This window comes from Dendronephthya gigantea, unplaced genomic scaffold, assembly GCF_004324835.1.
Source record: "Dendronephthya gigantea isolate DGI-Jeju-01 unplaced genomic scaffold, DenGig_1.0 000206F, whole genome shotgun sequence".
Classification (NCBI taxonomy): Eukaryota; Metazoa; Cnidaria; class Anthozoa; order Malacalcyonacea; family Nephtheidae; genus Dendronephthya; species Dendronephthya gigantea.
Window position 1 is genome coordinate 103,383 of NW_021163216.1, and position 14,591 is coordinate 117,973.

Here is a 14,591-nt window from a genome sequence, read left to right on the forward strand (position 1 = left end):
AGGATCTCCGAACACAGTGGCTAAGCCTTCTTGAGCAATATAAAGATTTTACAGGTGCTGCAAAAGAGTCTTTTAAACTAATTGATGACAACTCAGACGTAGAGACCTTAGGTGAAGCTTGCGGCTACCGCATCGGAATTTTTACTCCAATTCCTGCATTAAGCGCCCAGTAGAAGAAGTCGAACACGAAACAGATAAATTCAGTAAAAACAGCCAGTCAAAGTTGCCCGTACGAAACGTCAATTACGTCATTCGCTTGGCCGAGAAAGATCGATCCACTCTAAACTAAAAAGCGTGTCATCCAACATATTACCAGACATTTGCTTAATCTGTAAACGTTCGGGACCCTTATACATCACTCATACGGTACGTCGCAGATTTTAATTAATTTCTATTAATCTATCACTTATATTCTGTCGCCTAAAGTTATTTCGTTTATTCTATTGCCATAATCATAGCAGTTTTTCTCCAGGGGACCAAAAAGGGTGTCAAGCAAGAGTTGTCGGTATTGGAATGGATTGTTTTGCATGTGCAAATGCTAAGTCGTGTGAATCAGGGGGCCACTCTGCGGTAATACCTTCACTTTCACTCAAAAGCATTCGAATTTATGCTATCAAATATGGAGAAGAATACTTTCATCGTTCCGAAGCGCCCCTGCTCGTTTCAGAACACCAGCATCGATAGTTTGGACCACCGACAACTCTTGCTTGACACGCTTTTTGGTCACCTGAAGAAAAATTGCTATGATTATGGCAATAGTATAAACATAGGCGACAGAATATAAGTGACATAATGCGGCTTATACCGTATGAGTGATGTATAAGGCTCCCGAACGCTTACACATTAAGCAAATGTCTGGTAATATGTTTGATGACACGCTTTTTAGTTTAGAGTGGATCGATCTTTCTCGGCCAAGCGAATGACGTTTCGTAACGTTTTGAATTGCTGTTTTTGACTCGCTTTGTGTTTCATGTTCGTCTCCTTCTACCGGGTACTTAAAGCTATGGTTGTTTTTGCTCTTTTAAGTTTACTTATGTCAGTAAAATTCCGATAGCACTGGATGTGGTAGCCGCAAGCTTCGCCTAGCAGCGCAAGCTAAAATGAGGAAACTGGGGTGGAGTAAATCATTATTCTGAGGGATGGAAAATAGTTTTATGTGACTTTAGATTATTCAAAATGGCGTAATGTTGACAGAAGAGTTTGAAAATTATAAGAGAAACGTTAAACGGATTTTTAAAAAAACTGCAGTGGGAACTTTTCAAAAATGAACTCAGTGCATAAAGAAAAGGTAAGTCGTCATAAACTTTTTCTGTTCCCAGCGGGGTGAAATGAAATTTATTTTAACAATTTTCAGGCCCAACATAAGGTCTATAAGTTTCACCTTCACATGGCACATGATTTAGTTATGAAACAAGGGCAACAAGAGGAGGCATTCTGGCTAAGTGCCCCTACTTTTCTAAGAAAGATATGCCCCTTCATTTGTTTCTTACTTACGACCAGTCAAAGAATAATAATTAAAGAAGTTTTTGCGTCATTTCAGTGTATAATGAGCTATATGAAATTCAATCAGGCATAAAATAATTCTCATCACTTAGCAATAAATGCCGTTGGACTTAAAAGGGATCGATAAATAAATTGTATTGTCAGTATACGTTTGATTTTACTTTCCAGATATTGTCGGGACCACTGTTCCTTTCGTGGCGAAAGTAAGTAATTCTTTCTTATAATTCAGGTTGTTGTAAACCAGAAAGAGAGGACGAAACAGGAAGACGTGATCTCAACTGAGATTTGTGGATTTCTCGTGGCGCTGGCGTGTGTACGCGAGTCTACTCTGACTTCAATTACACATTGCTCCTCAATTTTCCAATTGGAGAATCTACATCCTCCCCTCATTATATAGGTATAGTCATCAATATACGTCCACATGCAACGCCATTTGTATATACATTGTCCCTTGATATAATTAATTATTATATATTATTCTTTAAAATGAATTATCTTAAATTCTTCTCAGTTTTATATTTTCCATGCCTGAACTGGGAAAATGTCCGAAATTAATGAGAAGGTTTACTTGGTCTCTTTATTAAATGCTGGTATGGTGGGTTGTTAGTCTGTCCTAGTTTTGTTAAATCCAGCTCTGTGTAGCCTAAAAGTGCTTTCGATTTAAATTCACCTCGACCTTCTTCATCCGGAAAGTCTGACACGCTATTAGCTGGTATGACATAATCTGATTCGCGTTTGAGGAGTTTTTGGTAGTTTCTATCATCTGTTTCTCTGCCATCACGACGGATAATATCAAGCCCTGTGTAACCGGTTGGTACTGGTGGTGAATCGTCCACTTGTTCATATGGGCATGTTCTACTGTTCTCTGGAACTGCATATTCTATATTCTAAAAGGAGAAAATTGGCGTTATTAAAACGACACGCAAACGACACACAAAAGCTTGAACTATATATTGCTTTCTCCTTTACCTCGGGAAAATACATTGGAGTTCATGATATTGGAGTTGATGAAACCTGATGGAATGCATAATTCTTGATTTGCGCTTTCGTTTCATTCAAAACTGCCGTTTTTTAAGCGTTGTAGAAATGAAAATGAAAAGCAGTATAACCAGTTTCGGATTCATTCAGAATTACGAGCAATCTTGAAGCAATTGAAAAAACCACCATCCGATAGCGGTATCCAGCTATCGTACAACTGATCCCAGAGCTACTCACCTGGGTATTTTGTGGTTGTGGTTTTGTCACTGGTTCGATTAGAACAACAACCGCTGGTGCGTCTATGGCATGCTCAGTTTGGGTCTCGACCGCCGTATGGACTGCATGAATACCAGTAGCCAACTTTGAAACTTCGTAAGTTCTTCTGCGTATCCGAAAAATGAAAATAACAAGCAATACAGTGCCAAGAGTTGTAGCAACACCAGCGAAAAACATCACAATCGAATTTGTCGTTAGCCCTATCAATAAATCAAAATAATTCGTCAATAAGGTGCAATCAATTGAGGTGGTTTGGAATCAGCGTGCATTCTTGCACCCAAAAGACATGGGATAGAAAGAATCTTCTTTTCTGAATCGTCTTGAATATTTTTTGTCGGACTTCACGCTCTGTCCATATATCTAAATATTTATTAGCAACTTTATTCATTATTCTTGCAATAAATTAAGAATTAAACGTTTATTTAATGTATTTCACCGGTATTTGACAAAAAACCGGGAAGGGTTAATTTCTTACCCGCACATCCTGACTTGTAATTTTCATACATAGATACTGTGGGATCCTGCACTGGAACACCTTTATAGAAACGCACTATGTTACAAAGCACACGTCTCAAGTCGCTGCCTCCTTTCTTGTGTTTAAAACAAGGAAAATAACATTACCTACTAACCTTTTACATCTTTTTCGAAAGCGCACCCATAAAGCTCAAGCCTCATACACACATTTTGACCCTTCATATAACCAGGATGTATCCTAACATGCCTCGCCTCGATAATAGGATCAAGGATACTACGTACAACAGATTTTGGATTTTTTGGCCCCGACAATATCTAAAAAGTAAAATTAAACGTATACTAACAATACAATTTATTTATCGATCCTTTTACGTCTAACGGAATAAGTGATGAGAATTATTTTATGCCTGATTGAATTTCATATAGCTCATTATACACTGAAATGACGGAAAAACTTCTTTATTATTCTTTGACTGGTCGTAAGTAAGAAACAAATAAACAAGCTGTTTTATTGGAGAAAAGTTTTTTGTTTTGTAATGCATTTTTTGAAATTATTTGCCGCAGTTTTTTTTGGCGGGGGTTCCAAATTAGAGGTCAATATATATACAAGGAGTACTATTTTTTTGGATGTTGTATATACTAAAGATTTTGAAGAGCAATGGGCCATTGCCATGTTTGGTTGCGGAATGTTGTAAAAATAAGAAAAAAAGCTTGCTAATACTGCAAATTTTGCAACGAACTCTTTGTATCATGCAATATACCTGGCCAAAAATTACGCCTTGAGCACTTTTGACATAGGAATACTAAGTAAGTGTCTATCTCTGCTTTCCTCTGATCTATCTTAAATAATCTCTATATATACTACCATATGCATATACCATGTCAAATGGTTTTTCTTTTTCTCTATATGCGTAATAAATCCAACCCCTTCCATTTGTGCTGTATGATATTTTGTAACTCTCGACAAACTCTCTTCCTCCGTTGAACTCTCGTCCTTGTATCGCCACTCCACTGATGTTAGTTGGATTCAGCATATCAATTTCAACAAACTGGTCGTAGGAAATATTTTTCGCACTGAAGTTTACCCGGCTTGTGTCTGGACACCACGCACCCCATGGTGGAACATTGTGGTGAAGACGAGCTTGTTCAGAAGAAGCAGTCATACCCTGTCTAACGCTGGAATAAGTGATTTGTGAGTCTTTAATTTTTCCATCCTCCATACCAAGGTCCCTGTGGCATCCTAGGTGATAAAAATAAGTCTAATGTTCATCGTAGTAAAAAAACTTAATACTGAATTCGCGTTCAAGTGTGAAATCTGTTCTATTTCAAGCTTAAACAATAAATAAAAGTTTTTCAAAAACGTCTCGAACCGAAGCGCGTGGAAACTTTTTTTCTAAACGCACGGCTAGACTGAATAATGACTATGCTATTGCACGTGCGATACGTGCCATATAGGTCCTATATAAAACATGTGTAAAATGTACATGTTTCGAGCTTATAAGGCCATGTTACACGGTGCGACTTGCGACTTTCAATGCAATTCTACTTTTGAAAGATGTAAATTAGTCAAGATTTCCAAATGCAAGTGTAAGTGTAAGAAACGCAATGGAGTGTAATAAAGACAAAAATTCTGTAGTTGCCAAATTTACATCTCTCAAAAGAATTGCATTGAAGTTGCAAGAAAAATTGCATCGTGTAACAGGGCCTTAAAATTTTTGATTTAGCATGACTTAGCGTTTGGCTTAGCGTGGCAATAATATCATCACACTGACAGCTATTGCACGCACTTTGAGGTAAGGCTTGAGTTACTCCGAGTAGCCAGATGACAAAAATATTCACAAGAACGTTGATTGTTGCTACCTAGTTTGAAAATAAAAGGAAATTTTAATTTTATAAAGAATAACGTGAATATGATTTTGCGACTGTGTAAATTCCTTCTAAATTCTATACATCACATGCAAGGCGTATCACGGAAAAATATTCATGGCGCAAAAGATAACAAAAGATCGAATATATATTTCGATCTTTTGTTATCTTTTGCGCCATGAATTAGTGGCGGGGTTTTTTTATACAGCCTCTATAATTTATATAATTTAGTCAAATTCATTTGCACAAATTTAAGCACAGCTCACAATTACAAGTTCATGCATTACGGAAGGAAATTGATATTTTCTAGCTTTTTAAATTATTTTCAATTTAATCCCCACGAGAATACGACCTTGTGCTTTTAATCTGAATATATTTACTTAAAAACAATTAAATGTTTTAAACAATAGATAACTAGGGGCAGGGAGCAGCGTGGCAACATCTTCTAACAACTTCGCATCAAATGTTGCATAGCAACTGCCTAAAACCGAGGAAATTGTCGATAATTCGACGATTATTTTGTCAATTTTTAACAGTTTTTGAACAGCTTTATATTCTTTTAATGAACACGTTTATATTCTTTAAATAGTGAACAAATTTATATTCTTTTAATAATGAATCATTCACTTCGCTTAATTTCTGCCAAATAGGGACAAATCATGGCCATATACAAAAATTCAAATGTGAAAGGCGTCACAGTGTACGTATATGTTCTTTGTTGAGAAAGGCGGAATATTGCAATTGCATAAAAAAGTGTTTGTTAGAAAAGTCTAGCCACTTAATGATCAAGTTTGTTTATAGACTTACGCAGCAAAACCTAACCTCGAGCCTAAACTAACATAACCTAACACCTAATATGAATTTAATAATATGCACTTTGATTTAATAGGTCGGCAGAATACCCGTTTGTTTACCAAAACTTGTTGTTTTAATGGCGAGCTTTGTCGTAAGAATACCCCGTTTGTTTACTGAAACGTGTTGTTTTAATGGTGAGCTATTTTATAGGTATTTCTGGTATGAATAATTTGCATGTGTATCGTCCCAAAGTTCTCAACGATTATGTTGCCTCATAATGAGGACATCGGTGTATCGAGTGAGGCGTTTTAACAGAAATGCAGGACTCATATGAAATCAACTAGTACTGAAACGATTGTAAGACCTCTTTTAATTGCTGTATGAAACTTGAACGGAATCAGAATCAGGAATCGTTATAAAGCCAGTCTTTAATTATTTTTGATCACGGTATGACATTACCATAACGTGCTTTAATTTAGATACTTGATAAATTAATTCCCATGTGGCCTCAGTAATTCAAGCATAAATTGTAGCAGCGTCGGATATCATAAACTCCTGTATGATAGCTGTGTAACTGAGCCAAATATATATATTCACCATGCACTCGTTCAGTTTACAACCTGATCCAGTGATCCTATTTACAGGCCATATAATTAGATACAAACAGTTTATATAATGGTTATAAGAGTGAAAATTACGTGACGAAATGCTACTCTAAATAGCTAGTGTTTTATAGTTGGTATAGCAGGAACCATCAATTGAGTATTTAAAAAAAGTCCGAACGATAAACTTTTATATGGTTTCAATTAATCAAGCTAGGTTTTATAATATATTTGTGTATACGTCCAGCTATATATGCGTTTTGACTGACAGTCTATGTTCCAGTTATTTAGAATTTGTTGAATATAAAAAAATATCCTGAACTTACCGACATTCTGTAAACCATCTCCAATATCACGCAATCGACTTTTATGTTGTTAATTTGCAAATTCATCAAGGCTACGTAAATTTGAAGGAGATGATACCGCGTTTATTTTATACAACAAACAAAGTGCTTACGGTTTCCGTTTCCGACAGGGTGGGATCATCTCATCTAGAAAAAATATGTTTTTGCCAAATAATACGAATAAATTTTAGTATGTTTTTCTTAGATAATACGTTTTAAGATCAATTGTGTATCTGATCAATCACAATTTTATAACCTTGACTGGAACCTTGATATTCTAAAACGTATGTTCTACATTAAGAAATTTCAAGATTAACTCAGTTGTTTTGATCACTTCAAAATGCGCGAAAATATTGTAGCTAAAATACTTTAACTTAATCCAAATTTCAGTTGTTTTCATAAATATTCTTTTAAAAATACCTATTTAGTCCCAATTTCAGATAACTAAATCTCCATCATTTCACTGTTAACCTTACAAGAAAAAATCTTCGATAAAAACTTCGCTTGTTTTCATTAATCTACTTGACTCCATTACCAAAAATTTGCGACATGGTGATTTGCATATAAACTAATTTGCATATAACTTTTAACAATAATAGCTTAACTTCTACTATCAAATACATACAGCAAAAGTACAACACCTAAAATTGCCTTTGCCCTGGATGTTCCCCATCGTTTGCCGACCTCTGGATCAATAGAACAGCCGTTTCACAACGTTTTGATGATCGAATTATTTACCTTGGGTGTTTCTACGTTCCGCCAACCGACTCTTTTCAATTGTGTATATACCGCGCTATAATTGTATGGTTGAACTGCCTATCAGACTGATAATATTTTTTAAAGTGCAACTGCAGAAAAAATCCGGACCGTACAGGAAAGTTCATAATATTAGGAATACGAAAGACCAGATCTTCACACGTCAATTCATCAACAATCCAAATCGAAGTGTTCGTATGAATGTGAGCGGTTTTATAAGCTCGTTGAGACGGCAAAAATTTTGGGGAATATGTTCTTAAATTTGGCGGACTGCAGAAATACCCAAGGTAAAAGATTCGGTTATCAAAAGGTTTCTAAACCGATTTTGTCCCCAATTTCTTATAATGAAGTCCTTTCTGCTCTTCAGAGTCTCGTATTAGAGCACTTAAGCCTGAAGTCTCACCATAAGTCCAGGGGCCAGTTGTTCATAGCCAGACTAGTAAGCGTTATAGCGCTAACTCTGGGTTAAAATTTAATCCAGTGTTTTATTTCGTTTATGTGCTTCCGAACCACTGCATATTCATTTTAAGATATGACATTGGAAATGCTACATCTCCCCGCTTTACATAGGTATAGTCCTTAATATAAGTCAACACGCAACGCCTTTTGTATATACATCCTAGCCTTGATAATTAATAATTTTATTGATTTTATTGATTTTATTAATAATTTTATTGATTCTAATTAATTCTTTTCAGATTTAAAATTCTCATTCCTGAACGGGGAAAATCTCCGAAATTAATGTGAAGGTTTACTTGGCCTCTTTATTAAATGCTGGTATGGCGGATGGTTAGTCTGTCCTAGTTTTGTCAAATCCAACTCTGTGTAGCCTAAGGTTGTTTTCGATTGAACTTCACCGCGACCTTCTTCATCCAAAGGTTCTGAAGCGCTATTAGCTGGTATGACATAATCTGATTCGCGTTTGAGGAGTTTCTGGTAGTTTCTATCATCTGTTTCTCTGCCATCACGACGGCTCATATCAAGCTCTGTGTAACCAGATGGTGCTGGTAGTGAATCGTCCACTTGTTCATATGGGCATGTTCTCCTGTTTTCTGGAATTGCATATTCGATATTCTAAATAAAAAAAAATTGACGTTATAAAAACAACACGAAAAGTTGGGTGCATAGTAACACTTTGCTTATACTATTGTTTTTTGTCCTATATTTCGGGAAATACGCAAGTTTGGTTACATGGAACCTTGAATGCATTGCTTTTCCTATCATACGTACTCCACATGCACCCCTTGGCAAAGAGGGTCTCGCATACACCTGAAATTTACTTTCTTTTCGTGTTAATCTTTGCAGAGTTAACACTGCAGAGCTACGCACCTGGTTATTTCGTGGTGGTGGTTCTGTCACTGGCTCGGTTGGGACAACAACGGCTGGAGCGTCTATAGTATGCTCAGTTGCGATCTCGGCCGGCGTATTGACCCCATTACTACCAGTAGAAAATTTTGAAGTTTGACAATTTCTTCTGTGTATCCAAAATATGAGAGCAAATAGCAATTTGGTGCCAAGAGTTGCGGCAACACCCGCGAAAAACATCACAATCGAATTTGTTAGGCCTAGAAAAATATTTGGTCAATGTGAGCCAATCTTTTTAATTGAGGTGGTTTAAAATTTAAATTAAAAATGAAAATTTAAATTGATTTTGAATTATTCCTTTCAAAGCTAATTTCTGTCTCAACTTTTTCTGGCCAATTCTAGCTTTTTAGTAGATAACTAGCTAGTATAATTTTTTTATTATCATATATCATTTGTCAAGTTTGGTGTTTGTAGCGTTCCATTGGTCGAGAGCGAATCACGTGAGTTTTCATTACTAAATTCTAATGTCGCCCGTGAGACGCCCTGCAAAAGGAGATAACGCGAATTTTTTAATAAATATTTCGTTGTTTTGTGTATATTTAGAACACGCTGTTGTAAATAAGTTTAATTGCTTTGAAGATGCCGTGAAAAATACAACGAAACGTTAGCCAATAAATTTTAAATCTTGTCATGACTTGTTTGAAAGTGATTCGTTTAGCTTTATTTTCATTTTTAAAATACGCTTTCCGCCTGGTGTTTCCATCGCTATACTGATTTGGAATCCACGTGAGCGAATCTGTCAACTCAGCAGAAAAAGTGATAAAACTAGTTAGGATTTTCCTACTTTCATAATTTTTTTGCAGGAGCAAAATCCTCTGGATATCTGAAAAAAAGTACTACTTGCCAAATGACATTTTCAACAAAAATGCTAGGACCATAATAAACTATTAAACCTCGCGCTCTGTCAAAATTTAAATGCATGTTTATTAACTATCTTTTTATTATTCTTAAAAGAAATTGATGAAGAATAAATGATTGGTCAATAACTGTGGCAAATCGATTAACGATTTGTCAATGACAAATTCCTATTCTTCAGTATTTAACAAAACATGCATGGTAAAGATAATTTCTTACCTGCACATTCTGATTGGTTATTTTCATGCAGAGGGGGTGTGGGCGTTTGAGTGACGACTTCAATACCTGTATGGAAAATATACTATGTTCATAAGAGGACGATGTAGTTATGGGATTAGTATCTATATGGGATTAATTATGGGATTAATATTTAAATTTTGTGACCAGAGATCGCAGACATGAAATATGCAGATTGCCGTTAATGATTTACTTTAGTTTAATTTAATGACTTTATCAAAAACAATTTACAACATGCATGGATGATAGGTGAGCAGACAGAACGTAATCCCAATTGAGTCTGCCTATCCTACCCTAATTATGAAGTTTCAAACTAAAATTCAATAAAACAATTTGCATATTTGTTCAAATATCTTTCAATAATGAAATAATTAATTATATTGCACATTCGTGAATTCCGAAAGTGGAGAAATTTTACGAATTTTTCATTTCAAATATATTGTATTTCAGTGGTTGATATCGTGCCAAATGTCCTTGAATCCTCGTCACTAGTCGCGAATAAATCCCATATGTGTGTCTGAACTGATCACCTCTCTCCTTGGGTGAAACAAGAGCTACCGTCACAAATATCGTTACCTATATACAAACCTCTTATGCCATTTTCAAGTGCACACCCATACAGCTCAAGCCTCATACACACATTTTGACCCCGCATATAACCAGGATGAATCCTTACGTGTCTCGCCTCGATAATAGGGTAAAGGATACTTCTTACAACAGATGTTGGATTTTTTGGTCCCGACAATATCTCAAAGGTAAAATCAAATGTATACTGAAAATACTATTCTTCGTACCTGATATCGCTTTCATTTTTTTAAAAACGTTCTCCCCTTCTTTGAAGGTTAGTTGGTTGGAAGAAACAAACTTAAATGCACAGTGTACTATCTAGGAGAGAATGGGCCGCCGAAAAATCGATAGATAAGTGGGTCCTACTCTTTTGATATTATAGTATATGTTTGGCAATGCAACTTTGCAAAAAATAAGTAGATAGAACTAGATAGAGCAAATATTTCAAGTTTTATACTTCTTGTATCACGTTGAGTACTTTTAGCCTAAAAAAATATTTGTCATTTTCTCTCCTTTCTCTGATCTACTTTCAATGATCTCACTATATATGATGTGATGAAAAGGAAACTTTCCAAGAAAGATTTCCATGTTGCCATACCATGTCAAACGGCATTTTTTTATCACTATATGCGTAATAAATCCAACCACTGCCATTTATGCTGTACGATATTTTGTAACTTTCAACAAACTCTCTTCCTCCGTTATACTCTCGTCCTTGTATTGCCACTCCACTTATGTTGATCGGATACAACAAGTCAATCTCAATAAACTGGTCGTAAGAATTGTTTTTTGAACTGACGTTTACACGGCTTGTGTCTGGACACCAGGCACCCCAAGGTGAAATATTGTGGCGAAGACGAGCTTGTTCAGAGGAAGCATTCGTACCCTTTCTAACGCTAGAGCATGTGATCTGTGAGTCTCTAATTCTTCCATCCTCTAAACCAAGGGCTCTGTGACATTCTAAGCGGCAAAATGTTACAATTGTCGGCAGTGGCATAGCCAGCCTGGCGATTTTGCCCTGCGCTATGTAAATTTCAACTTCTTATAATTATTCATATATTTAGAAACACCAAAACAATAGCACCAAAATATTAGCATAACGGAACAAATCGTCAGGCTGGGTACGCTACTGATTGTGATTAGATGTATTTTAAAACTATTATATTATTCCAATATCCGTAGTAATAACATTCATAGCACGTACTTTCAGGTAGAGCTTGAGTTATTCCGAGTAGACATATAGGGAAAAATGTCGTAAGAACGTTGATTGTAGCTGCCTAGTTTAAAAAGAAAATAAAAATTCCCTATTATCAGGTAGTGCATGTGTGTCTTGGGGTGGATCTAAGAGTTGTTTTTCGACGTACGAAAAATCCTGGATCCGCCCTGTGAATATTTATCTTAAGTTCTTCCCAAATTTCGTTTATGAAATGCAATATATTTATATCTATATATTTATATAATTGCATAGAGCAGCATTCCGTCAACTGCATGGCTATCTCTTGCGAATTAGGATTAATCCCCCAGCCGGTGAGAAGCACCGGGCGAGGGTGATAATTCCGCCCGGAGATTTTAATTGCGCCTGTGGGAATGCAAATGCGAAATCAAAGTTGTCCGCCATTATGTCATGGACGTTGGGCGTTTTTTTAAGTTATGCGCTTGCGTGAGTTTAAAACGAGTTAAAACCAGTGAACTATAATAAGACTGGAACGATAACTCAACAATAAAGACTAATCATTGGATGAAGCCGATTTGAATATAATTTGCTGATTAAGGCGGGAGCCGCGCGAGCAAATCAAGCCTGCAAAAAAACTGGGGAGAGTGAGAATTCCGTAAAAATCGTATTTTTTGGCAAAAAATTGCCAGAAAAGTGCAAATTTTATTTGACCACTTCAACTTTAAACAACGAATTTACCCTTTTTGGATAGACCTAAGTAATCCGCATCATCTTACTGTAAAAACCGGCAGGTACCAGCTTTGTACTGAAAATATTTAAAGAAATTGAACGGGCCGAAAAAAAACTTCGCCTTCAACTCGCAAAAAAAATAGGTTTGCACCTTTTCATGTTCATAAAACCTGTTTTTTAGTAAAATCTAAGTGTCAGTGCTTGTTTTAAGCTTTTATTCATGATCAGATGAGATGGATTTGTGTATAAAAACCGGCGGTGTTTTGGTGGTGTAATTTCAACTCTTGGCCTTCATGGCGGCCATCAGTGCTGCTTTCAAAGATGGCGGCCAAGTTATCGTTCCAGTCTTTTTAGAGTTCACTGGTTAAAACATGTAACTAGCAAATGTTTGGAAGCGTGCTATTGGCTGAATTAAAATTTTGGTTCCCGTCAGCATAACTGATATTTTGAATTATAATTTTTTTTTAAATATCTTTCAATTGGATGATTTTGAAAATGTACGAGAAATTCACTCGTAAAATTGATTAAAATACTGATTTTAGAATAGATTGGGAATAAAGGACATTTATTTCTGTCATGTTCTTAACTCTCATTTTGTAGATAATAAATTAATTCTACTTCTAGAAAAAACCTGCAAATAAAACAGTTTGGAAAGTTTAAGTGTGCATGTGAAAGCACGAGAATTAGAATTTCAATAGCTAATTACGCTTCTGGTATCTGAAAAGCCGGAATCTTTAGAAGAGGAAATGAGAAAAGCCGGAATGTTTAAAACAAGGAATGGGAAAAGCTGGAAACTCTAAAGCAAAGAACGAGAAAAACCGGAATCTTTAAACAATGAGCGAGAAAAGCCGGAATCTTTAAAACAAGGATAATAATAGATAATCTTATTGGGGCGTGCACGTATTAAAGATAAAAAATCATAATACCTAATTTGTAACTAATTTTCATTTCACAATTACTCGACATTTCATGCTATTATTAACTGATGAAAGGTATCATTGGAAAGCAGAACAACTGCTCTTTCATATACTGCAAAATAATTAAATAATTAAGTTCAATATATCCAACGTAAGAGCCCGTAAATTTCATTTCCTTTTTCTAAGCCGTGTATATATAGTTGTTATTCCCAGTGTTGATAATTTGATAATTCGATGGCGTTGTCACTCTCAAATAGCACACTCTCGAATGAGCCACTTTAAAAGCAATCTACACTCTAAAAGTAGCTGCAACGTATGTAGCTAGCTATAATTAAGGGCTGTTTTACAATGCAACTTGAACGGCAAAAATCAACAAAACATCCGGGCAGCTATAGATATGGCTATAAATGAGACACGTACGCGTATACATATACATAATATACATATAATAATTTCCTTCAGGATTCATTTATACATTCCTGCAGCCTATTTCAAGCATAAATTGTAGCAGCTTCGAAGATCATAAACTCTTGAATAGATAGCGGTCACTATAAGCAGAAAACCTTTATTGCGTATACGAAATAATATATTCACCATTATATGACTCGCTTATTTAGCTACTGGACGCTTGATTACTAGCTATTACCTAGCTGCCTTAATCACAAACAGTTTAATAACTGTAATCATGTAAAATAACCGGTTTATTTTACGTTATGCTTTTCTGTTTCTAAGTATTTTACCACTAAGCATTTTAATAAAGAAAGTACTTCCGAATATGATCATTTTTAATTCCATAGAATCTAGCTAACCTTTCGACTATGTTTCCATCATGGACCAGCATTTGTAAAGAAGTAAAAATGACCTCAACTTACCGACATTCTGTAAATCATCGAGCAATTCTTTGTGCTGCTAAGACGTGCAGGCCAACTTAAGTTTGAAGGAGCTCTACCTTACATATGGCGTCTATATGTACTCAAAGTATACACTTAGGGCTTCCGTTCCCGACAGGGTGGGAACAAAAATATTTTAGAAACAAAAAGAATAATGACAATTGGGTATAACCTAAATTGGTTAGACTTTAGTATGTTTTTGATTACTACATTTTAAGATCAAAGTTTTAGTTTTCTGTATTGGCGGGTTAAGTACTTTGACA

General features: G+C 35.6%; 2 protein-coding genes and 1 long non-coding RNA gene across 3 annotated transcripts; all 3 read right to left on the minus strand.

Annotated features, from left to right (window-relative positions):
• Positions 1–4,272: 4,272 nt before the first annotated feature.
• Positions 4,273–6,864, minus strand: LOC114539568. Its single transcript, XM_028560211.1, has 4 exons — positions 6,821–6,864; positions 5,019–5,091; positions 4,322–4,471; positions 4,273–4,280 (listed from the first exon to the last, which is right to left on the minus strand). The coding sequence occupies exons 1-4, from the start codon at positions 6,836–6,838 to the stop codon at positions 4,273–4,275; spliced, it is 249 nt and encodes an 82-aa protein (XP_028416012.1). The 5' UTR covers positions 6,839–6,864.
• Positions 6,865–8,296: 1,432 nt separating this feature from the next.
• Positions 8,297–11,461, minus strand: LOC114539558. The gene is made up of 5 exons (XM_028560202.1): positions 11,217–11,461; positions 10,640–10,799; positions 10,034–10,099; positions 8,924–9,159; positions 8,297–8,668 (listed from the first exon to the last, which is right to left on the minus strand). Exons 1-5 carry the CDS (start codon positions 11,229–11,231, stop codon positions 8,333–8,335), a joined length of 813 nt encoding a protein of 270 aa, XP_028416003.1. The 5' UTR covers positions 11,232–11,461; the 3' UTR covers positions 8,297–8,332.
• Position 11,462: 1 nt separating this feature from the next.
• On the minus strand, positions 11,463–14,392 carry LOC114539560. The gene is made up of 3 exons (XR_003688901.1): positions 14,311–14,392; positions 11,823–11,895; positions 11,463–11,578 (listed from the first exon to the last, which is right to left on the minus strand). It is a non-coding gene; the product is annotated as an uncharacterized LOC114539560 (long non-coding RNA).
• Positions 14,393–14,591: the final 199 nt, after the last annotated feature.